Source organism: Lutra lutra, chromosome 2, assembly GCF_902655055.1.
Source record: "Lutra lutra chromosome 2, mLutLut1.2, whole genome shotgun sequence".
NCBI lineage: Eukaryota > Metazoa > Chordata > Mammalia > Carnivora > Mustelidae > Lutra > Lutra lutra.
The window spans coordinates 198,429,051-198,452,063 of record NC_062279.1 but is presented as its reverse complement, the minus strand read 5'-3'; the positions used below and the strand labels follow the sequence as shown (position 1 = coordinate 198,452,063).

Here is a 23,013-nt window from a genome sequence, read left to right as displayed (position 1 = left end):
CTTCTCCATGCCTGCTTACCCAAATCTTGCTAAGACTGTTAGTGACTTCTTTTTTTTAAATCTTTTTTAAAAATTTTTATTTTTTTATAAACATATAATGTATTTTTATCCCCAGGGGTACAGGTCTGTGAATCGCCAGGTTTACACACTTCACAGCACTCACCAAAGCACATATCCTTCCCAATGTCCATAACACCACCCCCTCTCCCAACCCCCCTCCCCCCAGCAACCCTCAGTTTGTTTTGTGAGATTAAGAGTCACTTATGGTTTGTCTCCCTCCTGATCCCATCTTGTTTCATTTATTCTTCTCCTACGCCCCTAACCCCCGACGTTGCATCTCCACTTCCTCATATCAGGGAGATCATATGATCTCTTTCCTGTAGATCTCCATCTGTCACTTAGTCAGCTTTCTTTGTAAGCTGTTTGCTACATTTTGGTGATGGTAGCCATGCCTACTATTGCCAAAACTCTTCATGTGCTAATGACCCCCCTAAACTCCATTTTAACTTCTACCCTAATTCAAACCCATGCTTTTATTAAAATGACTCTTAAATTGAACACATTCAAAACTAAACTCATCTTGTCTCTCTCTCCCCAACATTTAATCCTTTTCTTTTTTTATTCTCTCTTTGATTAATGATGTTATTTGTCTATTAATTGCCTTTTTTTTCCTGTAAGTTTTTATTTAAATTCCAGTTAGTTGTCATGGAGTGTTATACTGGTTTCAGGTGTAGAATTTAGTGACTCATCACTTATATACATGTCCATTAATTTTCAAAGTTTTAAAATACATTGTTCTCATTGACTTCCATATAGTGGATATGGTTTCACCATATTGTGCACATCCCATTGTTTCACATGCCCTACCTATTATAACTCAAATCCCTCTCCTTTACCCTTTTACTATGTCCCTCATAGTCTGGGAACTCATAAGCATTTGTTTAGTCTCCTGTGTGAGCTAGTATCAGTTCAAATACTGCTGCAAGTCTCCAGGCCTAGTCAGAGGCAATTTTACCCAAATAAGGCAAACATACACACACACACACACACACACACACACACACACACACACACACACACACACACACATTTTATGTGGAAACCAAGTTCCTCTATTTTAAAAAGCTTGGAGTTACAAATGAGGATACATTTTAAACTTTTAGATTCATGATGGAAGGTACAATATGTATCATTCTTTTAACTACATTCACAGCACAGATTATAACACCTTACACATACATAGGGGCTCTTAGAATCACTTGTATGAATAATTGATTGCTTGAATGAATAGATAAATGAATGAGCAATAATAACATCTTAGAGACATCAGTCTTCCTTTGCATATCAAAAACCACACCCCATGTAAATTTTCCTTTGATCCAAGTATCTCTAAGAAAACCCCAGGGTATTTTCACATCTTAACAAAAAGAGTCCTCTGAGTTTTTCTGCTCTGCCTAGGCTCCCACCTTCCATCACACTTGTTTGCAACCCATAAAGAATCTATGATCAAAACTTTACTATTGCCCATTTATACTGGGCTTGAGGCAGTTAATTTCCAATTTTCAGGCAATATGCAGCTGTGAAACTGAGGTGGTTTTATGAAAAACACCTAAAAAGTGGGAATATCCCTTGAGTATTTGCCACAGTATTGCCAGAACTTCCCTGGTAAGGAACTCCCCGCCAAAACATACACATGTGTATACATGAACACACATGTGCAAGTTAGTGACATATCACTAAATGTTGTGGCTTCCCTGTATAAGATATAAAGTCCAAGTCCTTAAGTGGGACATCCAAGGATTTTTTCATTTTTACCTCAATTTATCTTTCCAACTTTATAGTCTCTCTTATTCCTATGAATAACTCAAACCTAACTTCAACCACTTTGCTTTTTATTCCCTCCCTTCAAGATACTATGAGACCCTATACTGCCAAGTATTTTGACTATTTTTCCTACTGGAAATTCACTCTCCAATATTTCAGCAGACTACACATCGTGGAAAATTCTGACTCATGTTTTTCAACTTAGTGTAGATATCACCTTCTCAAAATATTTCTAGGCGTATCCATATAAAATTTAGTTTAGCTTCCTAAAAGTTGCAAATATTGTTTATATCATTAGAATCTGAAAAATGATTGATTCTTGGAATTTGCTCTTTCTAACTCTAATAATTAATGAATAACTTAATGTATCTTCATTGGAGTTTTGTTTTGTTTTAAGATTTTATTTATTTATTTATTTGGGAATGAGAGAGAAAATGAGTATGGTCAGGGGACAGGGAGAGGGAGAGGGAGAGAGCCTGAAGCAGACTCCACGTTGAGTGTAGAGCCTGACTTGGAGCTCAATCTCACGACCCTGAGGTCATGACCAAGTTGAAACCAAGAGTTGGATGCTCAAGTGACTGCCCCTCCTAGGTGCTCCTGGAGCTTATTTTTAATAATTTATGTTCTGGCAAAGTCTAAGATAAGTAATTTAAGGCAAACATACTTGAAGTTGTTCAGAAATTTATTATTTTTGTTTTGAAATATTATTAAAAACAAGAAAAGAATTTTGATTAAGAAAAAATAAATAAAGGCAGGATGAATAAAGACATGCTTGGTCCCTAAATATTTACTGTTCAAATCTGATTACAACCTGAGCTTAAAATAGCTGTTATTTTTTCCTCCAAATATTAATATTTAGTCCAAGCTTTATTCTTATTGTACTTTTAATATAAATTAAATATATGAAAGTTAGGAGAAATAAAATATTTCATCTCTTTTTGCCAAAGATAAATTATTGATTTTTTCATTTTTATGATTAATTAAAAAAAATGACCCAAGAAAATACAGATTGACTATTCAGAACCAACATTTAAGAAAACAGATTATAAATATTATAGTTTTCACATTATGTTAATGATGTTTTTGCTTGCCATTTTCTTGGGTATGTCTCTTTAACCACTAATAGAATCCGAAGCGTGAAGTTAAGAAGATTGCTAGATTTCTAGAGAAGAATTTGAATGATGAGGTCTTAGATAAGATCGTCCATCATACCTCATTTGAAATGATGAAGGATAACCCGCTGGTGAATTATACACATCTACCAAGTACAGTGATGGATCATAGCAAGTCCTCTTTTATGCGTAAAGGTAAATATTTTGCTGAGTTTAATTACCCTTTTCACTTTCTTGTGAATTACTCTGAAAGGAGGTGTAATGATCTCTAACAAGTTACTTATCCAGTTTTGTCACCAATTTCTTCATCTGTAATGTAAGGACACTAAAAAGACCTACCATAAATGTTACTGAACTAGATTAGAAATTACTAAAGGAAATAATACACTCTAAACCCGTGTTTATACCACTCTAAACCTGGTATCTATAAATACCAGAATACTTTGGGTATTTGATGTATATTTCTTCTTCTATTTACTGTGCTACTAAACAGGAGTCGTTTTGTCAATTCTGATGAGTCATTCCAAAATTGTTTTTTCTGTATCTTAAATCTTTGCCCAAATAGACATAGGCCTCCCTCTTCTTAGTAATAAATTAATGTCACTCAATACAGGACCATCTACTTTAAAGTCTCCATATCACTTAGAAAACAGTGGTCATGGGTGGCTCACTGGGTTAAGCCTCTGCCTTCAGCTCAGGTCATGATCTCAGGGTCCAGGGATCAAAGCCCTAATCAGGCTCTCTGCTCAGCAGGGAGCCTACTTCCCCTCTCTGTCTCACCTGCCTCTCTGCCTACTTGTGGCCTCTCTCTCTGTCAAATAAATAAATAAAATCTTAAAAAAAAAAAAAAAAAAGAAAAACAGCGGTCACTTTGTTAAGGATTCACAAGGAGAAAGGACTTTTCTTTACATTCTGAGAAGATTTTGCTCCCTAAAAATACTGTCTGAATTATAAGAAACATGAAATCCAAATTAAACATAAAAAGACTACAGTAGAGGAATAAGGCATTTGTTATTGATTCCACTGAAGCAAATCCTGCATATTGTGGCTAATTGTATATTAGTTGTGTCAAAAATATTTTATTAATGATAAAAATAATACATTTAACAAATTAACTTAAACAAATTTGAGAAGCTATCCACCTAATAATGTTATCTTCTGTCGTCAAAATTCCTTATTGAAGTAGAAATGAAGGGGTAGAATTTCAATTGGCATGCTAGGAAGTAAACATAACTCTAGAAATGTACTGTACATATGAACATATGGCTGAAAACCCTTGATTTTCAAAGGGTTATACGGTTAAATTTTTTCTAAAACATTTTTCTACATTACTTATCAAAATAGCAAATAGTCCTGGTATTTAAAAATTTTTTTTTTTAATTTTCAAAAACATTACATTTAACTTTTCAAAACTAACCTCTGGTATAAGAAGGCAAAGTAAATTTTTCATTGTAAATGGTGTCTAAACAAAGTCTGATGCTCACCTAAACACACTCTGTTGATGGAGAAAAACCAGAAAAAAAACCCAAACCTCGTAACTATACAAGGCAAATTTCTCACTTTGTCAGATTATCTGAAATTAACTTCAGGGTTTTATTTCCAGTCACATAAAAACTGATACCACCCCATGATACCTCATTAGGGTATAAAGGTAGATTAAGTAAGTTTAGTATCTCAAGTCTATAGTTTCTCCAACTTCAAGTAGAAGAGACTGCATGCTACTCTCATAATAGAGATGGTCTTTACATCCCCTCTGGAAGTGATTAAAAAAAAAGACAAAAAAGCCAAAAACCCCTTCGTGGTCAGATTGATCTGGGGTTTAAGCAGGCTTTGCCATTCCCTGAATCTATGACTTTGAATACATTTAATCAATCTGCCAAAGGTCTAGTTACATCACAGAAAATATGGAGAAAGTAATAAGACCTGTGTCATCGTTTTGGGGGAATATTATGGTAAATGACATATACGCATTTGAAATATTTTTTTTTCTGACCGTAAATTATACATTAAAAAGTACCACATCTTTTTAGTCTAAATAGTTCAAGATTTGTTTACTCATTTATTCATTCATGCCCTCAACAAACATTTAAAAAATACCCATTTATTCATTCATTTATGTTTAGGAAACACTCTTCATGAACACCTGTATGCAGCACATATTCTCTAGAACATGCAACGATGAATGACACATGCATTTGCTTTAAGAAGCTCATAATGTAATGCAAGAGACATGCATGTAAATGGATTCTAAACAGGGTCCAGAGTGACTATGAACAAAGTGCTGGGTATACTCATTCTTGGGGGATGCCATGTCGGTTAAATCAATGTCATAATTTAATCACACAATAGTAAAAGTAGGGAGAGATCAGATGATGTCCAGTGGATATACTTATGTCCCAAATTGTAACAAAACATAAAAATCTTGACTTTTGCCAGCATTTACTTCATCAAAAAATTTTTTAAACTTCCCTCTTAGTGAAGCAAATGTGTTTGTGTATATTACATAATTAATACTCAAAATAGAAAATCATTATAATACTTTATATATGACTCCTTATTGTTTAATTTGTGCTTTTTTTTTTAAAGATTTTATTTATTTATTTGACAGACAGAGATCACAAGTAGGCAGAGAGGCAGGCAGAGAGAGAGAGGAAGGGAAGCAGGCTCCCTGCTGAGCAGAGAGCCCGATGCGGGACTCGATCCCAGGACCCTGAGATCATGACCTGAGCCGAAGGCAGCGGCTTAACCCACTGAGCCACCCAGGCGCCCCTGTGCTTTTAGTTTTTAATGACATTTTTACAGATGGGCTATGCCAAATATACACTACTTTCACATTTCATAGAGCTCTTACCATCTGGTTAACAGAGAACAAAGTATAGTAACCATAATAGGGATGTTTTTCATTGAAAGGATTTGAAATCTTCACCCAGCCATTATGGGTTAATGTAGCTTTAATTCAACAGGATATATTTAATATTTCATAAAATAACAAAGCCAATGCTTATCTCCAAGCACATTTACAGTATAAGAATTTATTTTTCAGATAAATATTTGTAAGCATCCAAGTATAAGAAACTAAATGCAAATTTGTTCCCCAAACTTTTGCTGTTGTAAAGATGGTTCAGGAATGTCATACATTTAACTTTAAATGCTATTCTTCTCATCCAAAATGCAAATACAGTATAAGACTAGTGAACTTAGGGAAAATGGTATCCTTTAAGTATCATACCATCTTTGTTAATAAATTCATAGGAAATGGTACTTATCAACTTTCTAGTTCATGGATTGTTTGTGTTGATGACCAGTTCTTTGTATAGTTTCCCAAACTAATTCATGAAATGAAATCTGCCCTGACCTTTGATTGAATGTTCAATAGTAACCCTATGACCCATGACAAGCAGAAACACTAAAACAACCTCTTTCAGGAAACTATTGTATGGGCCATAAATTTAGACAGGAAAATTAACCCTTTTCAGAATGTATCTTTAAGTCGGTCAAAATCATAATGAGACATAATGAGACATTTTATAGCTGTCAGAATGGCTAGTATCAAAAAGATAGGAAATAACAAATATTGGCAAGGATGCAGAGAAAAGGAAACACTTGTGTGCTGCTGGTGGGGTGTAAATTGGTGCAGTCACTGTGGAAAACATGGAAGTTCCCCAGAAAATTTAAAATGAAGTACTGTATAATCCAGCCATCCACTACTAGGTAACGAAGTGAAAACACTAATTCAAAAAGATATATGCCCCGCTGTGTTCACTGTAACATTATTTACAATGGGCAAAATATGGAAGCAACCCAAGTGACCATCGATAGATGAATGTGGTATATTCATACAAGGGCGTACTACTTGCCATAAAAAATATATAAGTAAAACAAAATCTTGCCATTTGCAACAATATGGATGGACTTGGAGGTTATTATGCTAAGTGAAACAAGTCAGGCAGAGAAAAACAAATATCATACAATTTCACTCATATGTGGAATCTGAAAATATAAATAAAAACAGAAAGAGATTCATAAATACAAAGAACAAACTGATGATTGCCAGAGGGGAGAGGGATGGAGGAATAGGTGAAATAAGTGAAGGGAATTAAGAGGAACAAACTTCTAGTTATAAAATAGATAAGTCACGAGGATATAGAGCACAACATAAGGAATATAGCCAATAATATTATAATAACAGATGACATCTCCACTTATGGTGATCATTTCTTAATGGATATAAGTGTCAAACTACTATGCTGTATCATGGAAGCAAATATAATACTGTATGTCAATTACATTTTTTAAAAAAGTCAGATTCTATTTAGCTCTAAATCACGTTTCTAGATGGCAGGAAAGACCAGTGAAGGAGAAATGGCATTTTAAATTATTCAAATACAAGGAAAGTCTTTCTTTAACTCTTTGCACCCTTTCTTTTGGTATGCATGCTATTTCCTTCATAATGGAAATGCAATATTCTTTCACATGTTTTCTTATTTATTTATAGGGACTACAGGTGACTGGAAGAATTACTTCACAGTGGCCCAAAATGAGAAATTTGATGTCATTTACAAGAAGGAAATGTCTGGAACTGAGCTTCAGTTCCGCACAGAGATTTAAAGAGCCTACGTGACCAATCTGGATAAGAATAGAGCTGTAATTTGTTTAAAGGGGGGCAGTTATGACCTGACTTGGGCAATCAAATCAATTTATAAAGGAGAAAATGTGCTTTTAAAACGGATTTGTGTGTGTGTGTCATCAGTGAGGGCTCAGGTTTGCTCCTGACTCTGAGTTTCCAAAGTCCCGAAATTTAGGGCCAGTTGTTATGCTTTTGTAGGATATTCCTGCCTTTTCCTAGACTAGTATGGACAACAGTGAGGGTACTTATCCTACTCAGCCTTTGTGAATTATGGCTTAGAATGAAGTTCCGCTCCCTATTAACATGGTCCAAGAAATGTTATTTGCACTCTGACACTACATTGCCTAGCTCTGCCCCAATTCCCTTTGGTGAAAACTTGACCCAGGACTCTCTGTTCCACTGTTGTCTTCCGGGTCTCAAGTTGTTCCCTGAGTCATCGCTTGTCTTATCACAGTGGCACTATTGGGATAACACAGCTCGTGTCCTAGATACTGGGGTTCAGGTTTTGGAAATGTTGTTCCTATACATAATTTCTTTAGCATCCAAAATTTCAATTGCTGAGCATCTAATTTCTGGGTCTCCACAGATGAAAGGTCTATCTACATTGGTCTCCCTAAGTTTCTCCCATGGGAGCTGCCGCTCTGCTCTGAGAGCCTGGACTGAGGCTGCAACTTGCTTGCTGTGGAGTATCCTCCCTAATCTCAACAGCGTCTTCCAAAATGCTGAGAATTGACTATTGCCCTGGGATTGTCCCCATCTGGGAACTTCAGTTACCTCATTTTGTGAATTTTTTTGGTAGAATTTCCCAAACTGGTACCTCAGAGGGAGTGTCTGGGCTGAATCTCCACTTTGCCCTTCAGACCCCATATCCCTTCTGTGTACCATCCCACACATATGGCTATCAACTCAGGCTCTTTGATAAATGCTTCCAGGGAACATCTGTTTCTCAGCTCCAGCTCTGCTTTAGATGTAGTTAACTATACCTCCATGTGCAGCAAGGTCTTTTGCCTGCAGGTACTATCGACATGTGCCAACTTGTATGCCACACCCAAGCTCCCAGATTCAAGCTTGGTTTGAGCCCCCTGGGCCTAACTTGTTCTGGAGAGAGTTCTGACACATGATAGACCCCCTGAGCCATAACAGAGAGAGGTATGATAAAATCAGGTGACAGTATTTTCCCTTCACAGGTGAATTTGCGGATGGAATAGTGCCTCAAGCATGTATCTTCTCTCTTCCCTAGCTCCAGCAGGGGATTCATCTAATGCCAACTGCAAACCTCTGGGAGTGAGATACACAGATATACAAAAAAAAAAAAAAAAGTATATATATATATGATTTTGAAGGCAGTTTTTTGATAGGTTTATTATAATATGTATTATAAATTATTTCAGAGTATGAAATTTATTTTTAAGTTCCTTAGAAATATGTTTAGTGGTAGTTAATCTTGAATACCTAAGAGTATTTTGAACTAGTTCCAGTTTTCTAGAATACTCTTGACAACAAGGAAGTAAAGCCAATCATGGATGTATTTGCCTTATTTATTTTGATTATTAAGTTAATGTGACACAAACTTTTGATTATATGGTTTACTTTTGAAAAATAAAAAAAGTGTCTGTCTGAACTAGTCTTTAATCTGGGTGATAGATTGGCTGCACTAACTGCCTTCCCTAGTAGGATAGGATAATTCCTGTTTTCCCTAATTTTCCATTGTGGAAATAGTTTCTGTAACTGGACTTTATTCAAAAAAATTGAGTAAGTTTTAACTATGCCCCAGGTATTTTTCTAGGCATTGTACATAGAGTAGAGAAACAAATAGAATTTAGATTTTCCTTTATGTTTCTTATAGGTTGTTGCATCTGATCCAAATGCCAACATACTGTTTGCTCTCATCAACTCATGTTTCACACCACATGGTAGCACTCCTACTAGAATTCCAGTTTTAGAAGTACATGATATCCTTTAAAATCATTTTTAAAAACTGCCACCAAATTAATTTTCCTAAGATAATGTTTTTATCATTATTTTTCCGATTCAACAATCATCTATATAATTTTCAAACAAACAAATTGCAATAATCTCATTCTATTTTTCTCTTGCCAAAGCAATACTGTAAGGATAGTAATAGCAAATATCTATTATGAAATTACTCCCACATCCATGGCCCCTCACTAATTAATTCAAAAACTATTTTCCAAGAAATCAAAATGTGTCTTAAAAAATTGTTTCACATCAGGGCATTTGAAGCAAGTACTAGCACTTGTTCAGAGTAGGTGCCATTATTGATAAAAGGAAAAGAGCCACAAAACTCCCAAGGGAAAGGCATTTTAAACATGGATTTTCCTTTCGTGAAATGCTTAAACTTTGGAAAACCAAGCAAATCAGATTTTAGTTTCCCATCTGTAAAATAATGTAATTGGTTCATGTTTCCTCCATATTCTAAAACTCTATGGCTATACTTGCCTCCTTCTTCCATAACCAAACTGTTTTAATCAGCGCCTGACTGTTCTTTGTGTTTCCTGTACCAGCACTTCTGTTCACATCAGGACTTTTTCCTTCCAACCTCATTCTCACAAACACCCAGAATTCCATATTTCCACTTCTTCAGAGTAAAAGCCCAAATCCGATTTCACTTCAGCCAAGAGTTCTCTTACCACCCTTTCACAAAGAAACTTCTTCAATCCCAGTCTTTGGTATTTGTCCCCTGGATAGTTTATCCGAAAGTTACTAACTAAAGTGGTATTATCCTAAAGCACCATTATTTCTTTGGAGCGACCTACCTATCAACAAATTAAGCTTTGTTCATTGAAGAAAAGGACGGGCTTTTACCTAGAGTGCTTCCACAATGCTTGGCTCCATGTTCTGATGAAATGATGACATTTAGAGTCACTTGAATTCATCTAATAAAGTTCATTTGTAAATCTCTTTTTTGCAAATTCACAAACTATTTCAATACACATCAAATGACATGAATTAAATAAACATAGCGTGTATGTATTGCATTAAAGATCAAGGCACTTTTCCATGCTAGATTAAATTATAGCCTCAGACTCCTTCTTAACACAACACTATATTGATATATTAATTCACTGAGGTTGGTATATGTGATCGTCAGTTTTATATGTCAAGTTGTCTAGGCTATGCTACCCAGCTATTTCACCAAACTTGGGTATAGGTGTTGTTGTACAGGCATTTTGTAGACATGGTTAATATCTACGATTAGTTGACTTTATATAGGAACTTATCATTGATAATCTGTGTGGGCTTGATCCAATCAGTAGGAACTGAGATATCCTGAGGAAGAAGAAATTCAGAAATTCCATTTAAGTAATGCAGTATCAGCTCCTGTCTTAAGGTCTGAAGGTCTGCCTTACAGATTGCAGACTTGCCTAACTAGGTCCTACAATCATACAAACCAACTCTTTGCAATAAATCTCTTAATATATACATATATGTGTACGTGCATGTATGTATCTACACACCTATGTGTATAACATACATATGTAATGTATGTATGTTTTCTCTGTGTGTGTATATATATCCCAATTGGTCCTGATTTATGTGACAAAAATGAAACATCAAAAATCATTAAAAGAATCAAAAATGTTAACAATTTATTGGATGGCAACTCTTTAGGTCTTCCTTCCTTGTTATTTGTTCCAAGCAAAGAACTGAAGTCCATCTGCTGTTGAAAGAATTTTCTTCCAAAGAACTACAATACTTTGTCTTAATTCCTAAGAAGGATGAAAGATCTCTATGCTGAAAACCATAATATACTGATGAAAAAAAAGTCAAAGAGAACACAAATAAATGGAAAGGCTTCCCATGTTCCTGGATTTTAAGAATTAATATTGTTAAAATGTAAATACTACCAAAAGCCATCTGTAGATTCAATGCAATCTCTATCAAGATCTCTGTCATGATTCCAAAGGTATTTTTTACAGAAGTAGAAAAAAATGCTCAAAGATTTATATGGAATGACAAAAAATCCTAAGCAGCCAAAGCAACCCTGAGAAAGAAGAACAAAGCAGGGGATATCACTCTTTAATTTCAGGCTATACTATAAAGCCATAGTCATCAAAACAGTATGATACTGGCATAGAAACAGACAAATAGACCAAAGGAACAGAATTGCAAGCCCAGAAAGAAACTCAAGCATATAACTTGCAAGCATATAACTTGCAAGCATATAAATTGCAAGCCCAGAAATAAACCCAAGCATATAACTTGGGTTATAAACCCAAGCATACAACTAATACTTGACAAAGGAGCCAAGTACATTCACTGGAGAAAAGATGTCTTTTTCAATAAGTGGTGCTGGGATAGATATTCATATGTGAAAGAATGAAACCAGACCTATGTTTTACAACTCATGAAATTAACTTGAAGTGAATTAAATCTTAAATGTAAGACCTGAGATCATGAAACTCTTAGAAGAGAACATGGGAACAATTCTCCTTGCCATGGGTCTTGGTAATGAATTTTTGGAGATGACACCTAAGGCACAAGCAATAAAATAAAAATAAATAAGAGGGAATACATAAAACTAAAAAGCTTCTGCACAACAAAAGAAACCATCAATAAAGTGAACAGACAACCTACAGAATAAGAAAAAATATTTGTTAGCCATATATCTGGTAAAGGATTAATATCCAAAATACATAAAAAACTCATACAACTCAACAGCAGAATAACAACAACAATAAAGAAATAAAAAAATAACCCAAATAACAGATGGGCAAAGCACCTGAATAGACATTTCTCCAAAGAAGGTATACGAAAGGCCAAGAAAATTTACTCAACATCATTAGTCCTTAAGGAAATGGAAATTAACTTAATGGAAATTAATATAAGAATGAGATATCACCTCATGTCTGTTAGCATAGCCATCATCAAAAAGATAAGAGATAACAAATGCTGTTGTAGATGTGGAGAAAAGGGAAACTCTGTGCACTCTTCGTGGGACTGGAAAACAGTAAGGGAAATCCTCAAAAAATTAAAAACAGAAGTATTATATATGATCCAACAATTCCACTTCTGGTAATATATCCAAAGGTAACAAAAACACTTACTTGATAAGATACCTGTACCCCGCATTCTAAGCAGCATTATTTACAATACCCAAAATGTGGGGACAACCTAAGGGTCCATTGCTTATGTATATAAAGTAAACATTTTTTTACAATATTTACAATAGGCAAGATGTGGAAAAACCTAGGTGTCCATCAACAGATGACTGCATAATGAAAACGTGATACACACACACACACACACACACACACACACTGTATAGCCATAAAATATAAGGAAATTTTACCTTTTGCAAAAACATGGATAGAATTTGAAGGCATTATGCTCAGTGAAATAAGTCAGATAGAGGAAGGCAAATACTGTATGATCTCACTTATATGAGGAATCCAAGGGAAAAAAACAAACAAACTCATAGCAAAAGAAATGAAATTCGAGGTTACCAGAGGCAGAGGATGGTGGGAGAGGGAATTATAGAAAGGTGCTTATAGTACAAACTTATAGTTATAAGATAACTAAGTACTAGAGATATAATGTGCAACATGATAACTATAGCTAACACTACTTATTATAAATAGGAAAGTATATCCTAAGAATTTTCATCAGAGGAGAATTTTTTTCCCTTTCTTCTTTTTATTTTCCTTTCTTCTTTTCTTTCTAATGTATATATATGAGAATATGGATCTTAGCTGGACCCACTGGGCTCATTTACATGATATGTAAATCAAACTAGCATGCTGTATGCCTTAAACTTATGCAGGGATATATATCAATTATTGCTTAATAAAACTGGAAGAAGATAAAGTGAGAAAACTGAAACTTAAATTTAGGATTCAATCTAAGTCTGTTTTACTCCAAAATGTCATCTTTAGCAATTCTGAAAATACATAGAATTATATATAAATAAGCTCTTTTGGATATTAGATATAGATTGACTCAAAATACTATCATAAACATATTCATGTAAAGATGCTCAAGCTGACAATGTAAACATTCCAAGCTCTATCCCCTTTCAGAGACCTACTGTTGCAGAGACACTGCCTGCAAACCTGTGAAAGATTAGATTTGTGAGAATGTCTTCCCCTTATAAGCTATGGTATAATTGGTATTTGTTTATCATTTTAAAAAGATGGCACAGTTCAAGCTCATCTAAATTAATGTATGTTTTGAGTGTTGATTTAAAAACTCGCTAATTAGAAAGGAATGTTTCTGGTACAATGCATAGTGTCCAAATACATGACTAATAACATACTTTTTGTAATGCAGCCTATTCATGAGGACTGACTGTACTCTGTCCTGTTCTCTTCTATTCAGGGAGGAAGAGAACATGCTGTCATAAATCTTGTTGAGAAACTTCTAATGCAAATTTGAATAGGGGAGGAAAAGGACAAAATATTTCCTTGTAACTTGTATCTCTTATATCTCCTCTCTGTCTCTAGTCCTATGAACAGGAGTATCAAAATTCTTGAGTATATTGAAAACATTTATAAAGAAAGTAAAAATTCTTGTGGTTCTCCTTAGAGATTCTAAGATAACCTAGACAGTGAGCTCAGACTATGCATTTTATTTAAATACCAAAGGTAATTCAGGGGCTATATTACCTATTGCATTTTCCAAGTGATGAAGACAAGCTATTGTTTTCCAAGTAACTACCAGATGGATAGATGATAGATAAGCAGAAGGATGATAAATGATAGATAGATAAATAGATAATAGATGATATAGATAGATAATAGATTAGGTTATAGATGGATAGATAGATAATAGATGGGTCATACATACAGATAGATGATAGAGATAGATAATGATAGATGGATGATACATAGAAATACATAGATATAGATAGATGACAGATGATAGAAAGATAGATGATAGACAGATGATAGATAGATGATAGATAGATGTAACAGCTATCAAGACACTCTTGTACTGACTGGATTTATATTTGGAAATGTAAAAAAATTAAGTAAATAAAACTTAAAACTGGTGATTTAATATAATTTGAAAGGAACAAGTTTAGTGAATTTTTTTTGAAGTTTAGTGAATTATACAGCTCTACCACAGGCCTTTAGCCAAATGTATACTACATTTCAAAATAAAAGAAATTAGTAATTTTTCCAGTACAGTTTGCTCAATGTGTGACTTATACACTAGCTTAAAAAACTGGTGCAAATTCCATTTCATTAACATTTTTGTTTATTTCCTGTGTGTTATTCCTTCCATTGGATAAAAGCTAAATTTCTAAATAGATCGGTATATGTGTTTGAAGCACACTGGGCTTCTACAACAAAACCGAAACACAAGGAAAGTAAACCAGTAAAAGGCAAGAATGCATAACAAAGTCAATAAAGTAAAATTCAATGCAACCTACTGGTGAAGGCATAATGTTCAGTGCTATAGATATTTTATGGCAATATGGGAATTTTTGAATGACAGCACAGTATTACACTTTGTGAAGCATAATATACACTCAGAAGAGTGTGCAAAACTTAAGTATTCCAAGAAATATAACCAAATAAACACATCTGGGTAACCAGATCCATATCTCAAGAAACAGAACAGTATCAACACACCAGAGCCTTCCCCTCCATTGTGCCTCTTTGTGGTCAATATTCCCCACAATGAAAACCACAACCTTGACTTCCAATACCATAGGTTATGTTTGCTTTTTTTGAAATTTATGTTATTAGAATTATACAGATGGATTTTTTGTTTTCTAACTTTTCCCCTCAACACTTATAATTGTGTGATTTACTGATGTTGCTTATACTATTAGTTTTGTTTCATTTTCATTACTATACATATTTTTTAGTGGGAATATACAAATATTTATTTGCTCTTGAAGAGCATTGAGAGAATTTCCAGTTTGTTCTTTATGCATGCTACTACTATGAACGTTCTTGTATACATATTTTTGGTGCATTTTCCTTGAGCTCAACCTAAGGGTTCAATTACTAGATATGATATGTATAGCTTTAAGACATAGTACAAAAAGAGTTCTAAGTATACCTACCAATTCCTGGGCTTATCTATTTTGTTATCTATAAAAATAATTTCATTCAGACAGAATGTAGGCCAACCATGGCTAAAAATTAAGATCTATAGAAGTTCAGATGCATAAATTTTCAGCTCTGAAATACTATATAAGAAAATAACTAAAATATGTAAACACCGATTCACATGACAGTTATGACAATTTATGAATATGTTTTCATCTGCCAAAGATATGTGGAAATAATTAGTTCCTTAACTGATCTAACAGAGAATATATTGAGAGCATCTGAGGCCAGAATTATTTTCTTAAATAAAAGAAAACTTGGAGACTGCAGACAGAAGAGGAAAACAACTTATATACTGAACAAACCTCTAGCTACCTCACCTACAATAAATTAATGACTCTCTTTTCTTACTTACTATTTCTTTCTTTTATAATAATAGTTCATAATTAGTCTCAGGGCTCAGAATTAGAGGAAAGTCTGAAGATGTAGAAATGTAATCTTCAAAGTAAATAATTCTTCTTCAAAGAAATCTAGTAAAAGATTTTTAAAATTGTCACCATCTATTTTAAACCTTGTCATCTGTCTCCAATAACTGACCACAGACTGTATCCAACATTTTCTCACTTTATTATTTTTGTTACTATTACTTTCAGTCTCTCAAATCTTAGACTCATTTTGTCTGTGCCCCTTTTAATTGATAATTAATCTAATGGACTCCAAGAATAACAACAAAAAAATAATTTGAGGAATGTCATGTAGTACTTACACTTTATGTCTCAGGTCTATGGGAACTCTTTTGCTAGATGGTCTCTAAAGACCTATTTGGCCCTTTGTTTTATTTCAATAGAGTGCATTAACTATAGCTTTTTCTTTAGATACTTTTCTCTAACTATGTAGTTAGAATTAGATTTTAGGTTCAAAAAGTATCCTTCCAAGGATTTAACAGTACTAGGAACCAAGAAATAGTTGAACTGCCAAACTCCTCCCAACTGTGTGATTCCCAAACAATAGTGCTTCTCATGGTTTCCAGCTAAGCACCAGGAAACACCATATCAGTCTGGGCCATGCCATCTTTAGGGATGGCCAAAATCTCAAAATGATAAAAAATTAGTTGCTGGGGCAGGTGAGTGAATGGATAAGCATTGCCTAGTGATAGTGAGGACACTTCTGAGATTTCCTCAAAGTGAGGGGAGCTTGATTGTTTTAATTTTGAGTTGCTATTTTCTCCTTTATTCACTCTGTTCCTGGAGAGGTGAAATATTTTATCTAACCGGGAAGTTTGAGAGAATGGCTGGCATGTTTTCTCATTGCTACTCTCTTCTCCTGGGAGTGAGCCTGTACTTTTTCTTAAGAGATAAATTCTGTCTAACTCTGTGGTTTAGTAATTCTCTTTGACTAAGACCTAACATCATATTTTCCAGCTTGGCCTCTGTCAATAATAATGGCAATAATTTAGCTTTGCCTTTAATCATTTGTTTTATTTCTTAATATTGTACAGAAGCTGAGCCAAGAAGAGTAGTCTTAGCTGGTCTGTAAAGAACCCACTTGAGTTTGGACTGAGAACATTGAGAAATGAGATAACAAAATTCTACATAAAGCGTACATGAGGAAAGGCTTTTGGAATGAAAAGGGCATTTGTTTCTGCTCCTTAATCTCTGGTATAAAGGGAGAGATTTGTGACTTGGTGCTTTAGTAAGGGTTGTATTGGGCCAGTTTTGACCCCTGCAGCTTTGGTGAGAAGCTTTGTATCAATCAGTACAAATGGCCTTAAAGATTAGTACAGTGGCCTTAGAGGTAATTTCAGCTTACATATGATTTAACCTTAAGTGAGTGGTTCTTTTTAAACAGGTCTTGGGCAATGGTGGAATAGTCAGTGAGAACAGTCTTGGTAAGAGCCGGAAGAAGACCCAAGCCAAAGGCAGCAATTGAGTGGCATGGAGATCTACGAGACAGAGTTTGCAGATGCCAGCAGAACTTCTTGCTGTGTCTTAGTAGAGTCAAAGACCCAGTTATAGGCACAGGTACACAAAAGCATCAAAGATAGGGCCTTAACAAAGTATGGCCCTGAGGTCCTTCAGCAGGCCCTGCTTTTCCTCGACTGGAACAGCTGAGACAAACATGTCATACAGAGAAAAGATCCCTTTAGGCTTTTTAATCATTGGCTGGCAGAATGGTATTGGCTGCTTCTTAACTGCAAAGGAATTGAATTCCTTGTTATAGAAATCAGGTTCTAGAAAGAAGATATTCTAAAAATCAGGTTTTAGCAGGATCTAGACAATGGTAGAACCACTAAATCAAATTTATTCTGTGCTAGAGCCACAGAGGAGCAGTAGAAAAGCTAACTTTGGACCCATCTGGTGCTGAACACAAATTAAAAAGTCTACTCTTCTCCCATGACATGATTTCAAGTTGGCGATTGACTTATTTAACAAGGAGAAGCTTAGCTGGATTCTCTGATGTACTCACCACTCTCTAATCTTGTGTGAAAAATCAACATCTTTCTGGGAATTTGTTCACAGCTTAATTTAAATTTGCAGGGCATGGTGTGATGGTTAGTCTTATGTGTCAACTTGGCCAGAGGTTTGGTCAAACACTAGTCTAAATGGTGCTGTGAAGGTATTTTGTGATGTGATCAATGTTTCTAATCAGTTGACTTCATAATGGAGATTATGTTTACAATGTGGGTGGGCCTTTCCAATCAGTTAAAAACATTAAGAACAAAAGCTAGGTTCCCCCCCCAAATGAGTTTTTTTTCTTTTGAGAACGAGAGAGGGGGGAATGGGAGGGGCAGAGGGAGAGAGAGAGAATCTTAAGCAGGTTCCATGCTCACCATGGAGCCCTATGCAGGGCTCCATCTCACTATCCTGAGATCATGACCTGAGCCAAAATCAAGAGTCAGAAGTTTAACCTACTGAGCCATCCAGGGGCCCCTCTAAAAAAAAAAAAATTCAGCCTCAAAACTACACAGACACCTTGCCCTAGCATTCGACCTGCCACCTACAGATTTCAGACTCGGGACTGTAACATGAACTCTTGCCTCGTCTGCCAGCCTATGGATTTTGGACTAGCCATTCCCCAAAATCATGTGAATAAATTTCTTAAAATAAATTTCCTTAGGGGTGCCTGGATGGCTCAGTCAGAAGGTCATGTGACTTTTGATATCAGGGTCATGTGTTCAAGCCGCACATTAGGTGCAGAGATTACTAGAAAATAAATATATAAGTTTAAAAAATTCTCTTTACATCCCACATACCCAGTCACCCATACTCCTATCCACATATATGGATATATAGGGATATATGTGTGTATATGTTGTAAGGGCCTATTTAGACAGAGTGGCCCCACCTCGGTTGAACAGCCATTTTGTTGTTTATGCTGTAAAACTTAAATTGACCCTGCCCACCAGCACCGCCCCAGGGGAACTTACTTAAAAACAAGTCTGGAAAACCAGTCCCAGGTAACAAAGCCCAAATATAAGGGTGGGTCAAGTCAGGTGGAGATAACAGCCCAAATGCAGGGATGAGTTGGGTCAGATGGAGACATCCAATCAGTAGAGCACGCACACTGTCTTCCTAGCTACCAAGGAGTGTGGGCCTCGCCTTTTGGGCGCCAATTCTGACCAAGGTGATAGGCTAGTTCAAATGTCTACTATAGGGTAAATTGTAATTCAGTTGGTCACTTATGTATGACCTAGCATGACTGTGTAGCTTTCTCTGTGTGTTACAATCTCATTGGCCACCTGTGTGTGGCCAGGCTCAACCACATGGTCTTTGCTCTATAAAAGTTAGTCTGTGAGGCAGGGAGGGGTCGCCCTCTCTGTAAGGAGTGGCCATGATTGGTCTGTTTGATGGTTGGTTTGATTCTTGATGCTTGGCGCAAAATAAAGCTTTGCTTGACCTTTGCTTTGTATCAGTCTCGCTCCTTTGACCATGGACCCATTACTGGGGGACCCAACATTGGGGGCTTGTCTGCAATCAAATGACAAGAACTGAGCCAGCATCAGAATTTCTGGGAAAAGCCTCTGGAGGTAAGATCTCCAGATTTTATTCTGTGAGATCTGGTCTGTTTGGTTGCAGAGCTCCAGGGTATGGCCCACCGGGAGAAGCAGGATGCAGCCATGCTCCCCAGGGCTGGAGTGGATGCAAGGATGCCCCATCCCTCTTCTGGTAGATCGTCTAGGGGGTTTGAGTCCCCCTAGGCGGTAAGGGGGCCGAGAAAACCCCCACCAGCGGGTGGTTGCAGGAGACCGAGAAAATCTCCACCAGCCCCTGGGTCTGGTTGTCATTGTCTTGTCTTTTGTTGCCTGTTGTGTTGGTCATCCCTAGGGGAATGAGAAAATCCCCATGGGCAAGCGTCTCTAGGGAACTGAGAAAACCCCCACCAGAGGCAGGCTCTGGGTGAGGGCCACTGGGTCTGCGGTTGTTTTGTCCTGTCTTTTTGTTGTCTGTTGCATTGTCTGTTGTGTTTGAAGAAATGAGGCAAGCAGAGAGTAAGGGGACTCTGACTTTCATCTCTCCGTTCCTCCTAATAGATGTGGGGCTTCTCCCTTACTCATTTCTTGTGTTAATGGCTGGCTATAACTGGAGCCAACTGGGGTTAGTCTAACTGAGGCAGAGACTTTAAGGAATATTCCCAAGCAGCTGCCAAAACTCTCTTCATTTTGGGGAAATTCCTTGCTGTCTCTGGCCCGATGGGAACTGCTTAGCCCCCCCGCCCCCCTTGCTGGCGGGAAAGCATGGCGTCTGCTCCTCTCTTGGAGCTGGTGAGCTCTAGAACTGGGAACCCTTCCTCTGCCTTCTGGTGGCACTTTCTTCCGTTCTTCACTGTCAGGAAACAAGAAGAGCCGCCCCGGGACCTAACGCCCCCCACTCCAGATCTTCCCACCCAGGGCTCCGGTAAACATTTGAAGTGGAGTGGGCCCAGGTGGAATGTAAATCAGTATTTGAACTAAGTTAAGTTTGTTGGGTTAATTAGGATGAACATGTCTTTTGAGTTAACAGCAGTAAATGTGAAACTTCAAAGTTTACTTAAGATCAAATAAGCTCGTGTTATGTTAAAATCTGTTAATAAAGAGATGACTAAACTGATGGTTAATTGTCTGTCTCAAAGTTTTAATGGGTAATTTTTTTTTAAATTTATTTGTTTGACAGAGACAGAGAGATCACAAGTAGGCAGAGAGGCGGGCAGAGACAAGCAAGCAGGCGGGCAGAGAACCCGATGCTGGGCCCGATCCCAGGACCCTGAGATCATGACCCAAGCTGAAGACAGAGGCCTGACCTACTGAGCCACCCAGGCGCCCCTAATGGGTAATTGTTAAAGTAGCTTTCAAAGTCTTTGGTGACCTGAAACTTCAAACCAAATGGGATAAAATGCTAGAGCGTTGGTTGCTGGAACCAGGTTTGTGCTTTTGAAATCTATTGGTAAACATGTTTTGTGCTTAACTGATTAATAAATTTGCCTTCTAAGAATTCTGTTCCAACAGTTCACAATTGGTTAATATTTAGTCTTCACTAGAGGTTAAAGTATTTCTAAGAGTACAAAATTCTGCTAAGTGTAACTAAGACTGATGGAAATAAGGGAAGCAACTCTGTATGTAGGAAAGTAGGAGATATGTAAAAAAGAGATAAAGAATGGGAATACATTTTGTTAAAAGTAAGAAAAGGTAATTTTGCCCTAAATGAAATGGTTGTTTGGAAGAAAATGACTTGGGACAAAACCCACTATCTTAAAATTATAGAAGGTTTGTGAAGGAAAATCTTCAGAAAAAAAATTTAGGTATGGTCAGGACAAACTAAAAAAAAAGAGAAAAAGACCAGATGCCTGAACCTGTTTGAATAAGAAAGAAAGAAAAACAGCCCCAAGGTGATTTAGCACTCTCCTGGGGTGGCTCTCTATATATTATACTTCCACATGAAAGGGCCATTTGGCCTTGAGAGACTGCGAAAGCACCCCATTACCATCCCCCATTGTACCACCGGTGTGGGACAAGAGATGGGTCTCAGAGGGCAAACGGAGCACCTGCCCTAGGGTTTAGGTTCACCTTGCTGATTTCAGCAGACCCAAGGCTGGGCTCTCCTGGACAGCCATGGCTCACCTCCCCGCTGCTGGAAGCCAGAGACAACTGACTGGATCCACCCGTTGAACCAGGAAAGCCCCGGGGCCACTGTCTGAGCCAGACCCATTCGTGAAGAATGGAAGGGGAGATGGATCACTTCCCATTAGCCAGGGATACCCAAAGTGGGGGTGGGTGTCCAACCTGTTTAAATTTGAAGAGTGCCTGACTGTGAATCTGTCTGTATGGCTCCACCGCTTCGGCTACGGAGTCTGAGTGGGCTGCACCCTGAGTCTCGACCGGTCACCTACTCCACGGAGTAGCCTGGTCTGGGGCTTATATGGACAGACCTTAGCTAAGACACTCCTAAGTTCCTGCGAGGGACGCAAGCAGGACAGCATCTGAAAGATCCCCCTCCTTTTTGTCTGTGACATCATTCACAATGGGAGGAAAACCCAGTAAACCCACTATCTTAAGACTGCATGCTTAAGAATAAAAAGGAAAGAGACTGCTATAAAAAAGCTGGTTTTCTCTCTGTTTAAAAGGGCAAAGTTTTCTTAGGTTAATTGATCTGTTGAAAAAACATAAATGGTTTTCTCTTTGCCTGCCTAGAGTTGTAAATGAGATCTCTTTGACTCAAAAGGCTTTTCCCTGATATGCTAAGTTACTCAGGAAGTACTGCTAAACCAATGATAAACCTTGGGTTACATTTGGGTAAATGCTGTAACTACTCTAGAGGTTCTATACATTTCCTAAAGTTTTAATGTTTTGATAAGGATCATCATTTGACATTTAATCATATCGTCTACGGCCATACCACCCTGAACGCGCCCGATCTCGTCTGACATTTAATCATATCTATTCTGAGTTTTTGTCATTTGTAATTGTTTTAATTCTCTTGTAACATGAATTCTGCCCTAAAGGAAATTCATATGGGAGACTTTCAGGACAAATACAGGTCTTTGATATGTTAAAATCCTGGAACTGAAACGGGTAAGAATTTACAGAAGTAAAGGCTGCTTTCGGACTAAGCCAGAATTAGCAATATGGGACTAGATGAACTGAAGGAAATTGTAATGTTGTGTCTCTTAATGTTTCGTCTTATTTTAAGCAATTACTGGTTCTGTAATGTTTGCTTCTCTAGACTAGGGAAACTTTTTCTTAAGTTATCTGTAACTTACAGAGATTTAAAGTACTCATTTGTAAACGAATCAAGGCATTCAACTTTTCTCTCTATCTGAACCCTCTGAAACCAAAAGGTCTCAGCAAGTATCCTTTCTTCCATGGCAATCAGTCATTTGCATAAGTTCAATAAGATCTGTTCTCTTTGTAACAGGACACCATTGGAAACACTGGTATTTTACCAAGGCTTTG

The 23,013-nt window shown here is 36.7% G+C and overlaps 1 protein-coding gene across 1 annotated transcript in view; it reads left to right on the top strand.

Annotated features, from left to right (window-relative positions):
• SULT1B1 (sulfotransferase family 1B member 1) overlaps nucleotides 1–7,665 on the top strand; it is a 28,808-nt gene extending 21,143 nt beyond the window's left edge. The window contains exons 7-8 of the mRNA XM_047719453.1: nucleotides 2,951–3,131; nucleotides 7,432–7,665. Coding sequence (XP_047575409.1) covers nucleotides 2,951–3,131; nucleotides 7,432–7,544 — 294 coding nt within the window. The 3' untranslated portion in view covers nucleotides 7,545–7,665. The remainder of the gene's footprint in view (nucleotides 1–2,950; nucleotides 3,132–7,431) is intronic.
• Nucleotides 7,666–23,013: the final 15,348 nt, after the last annotated feature.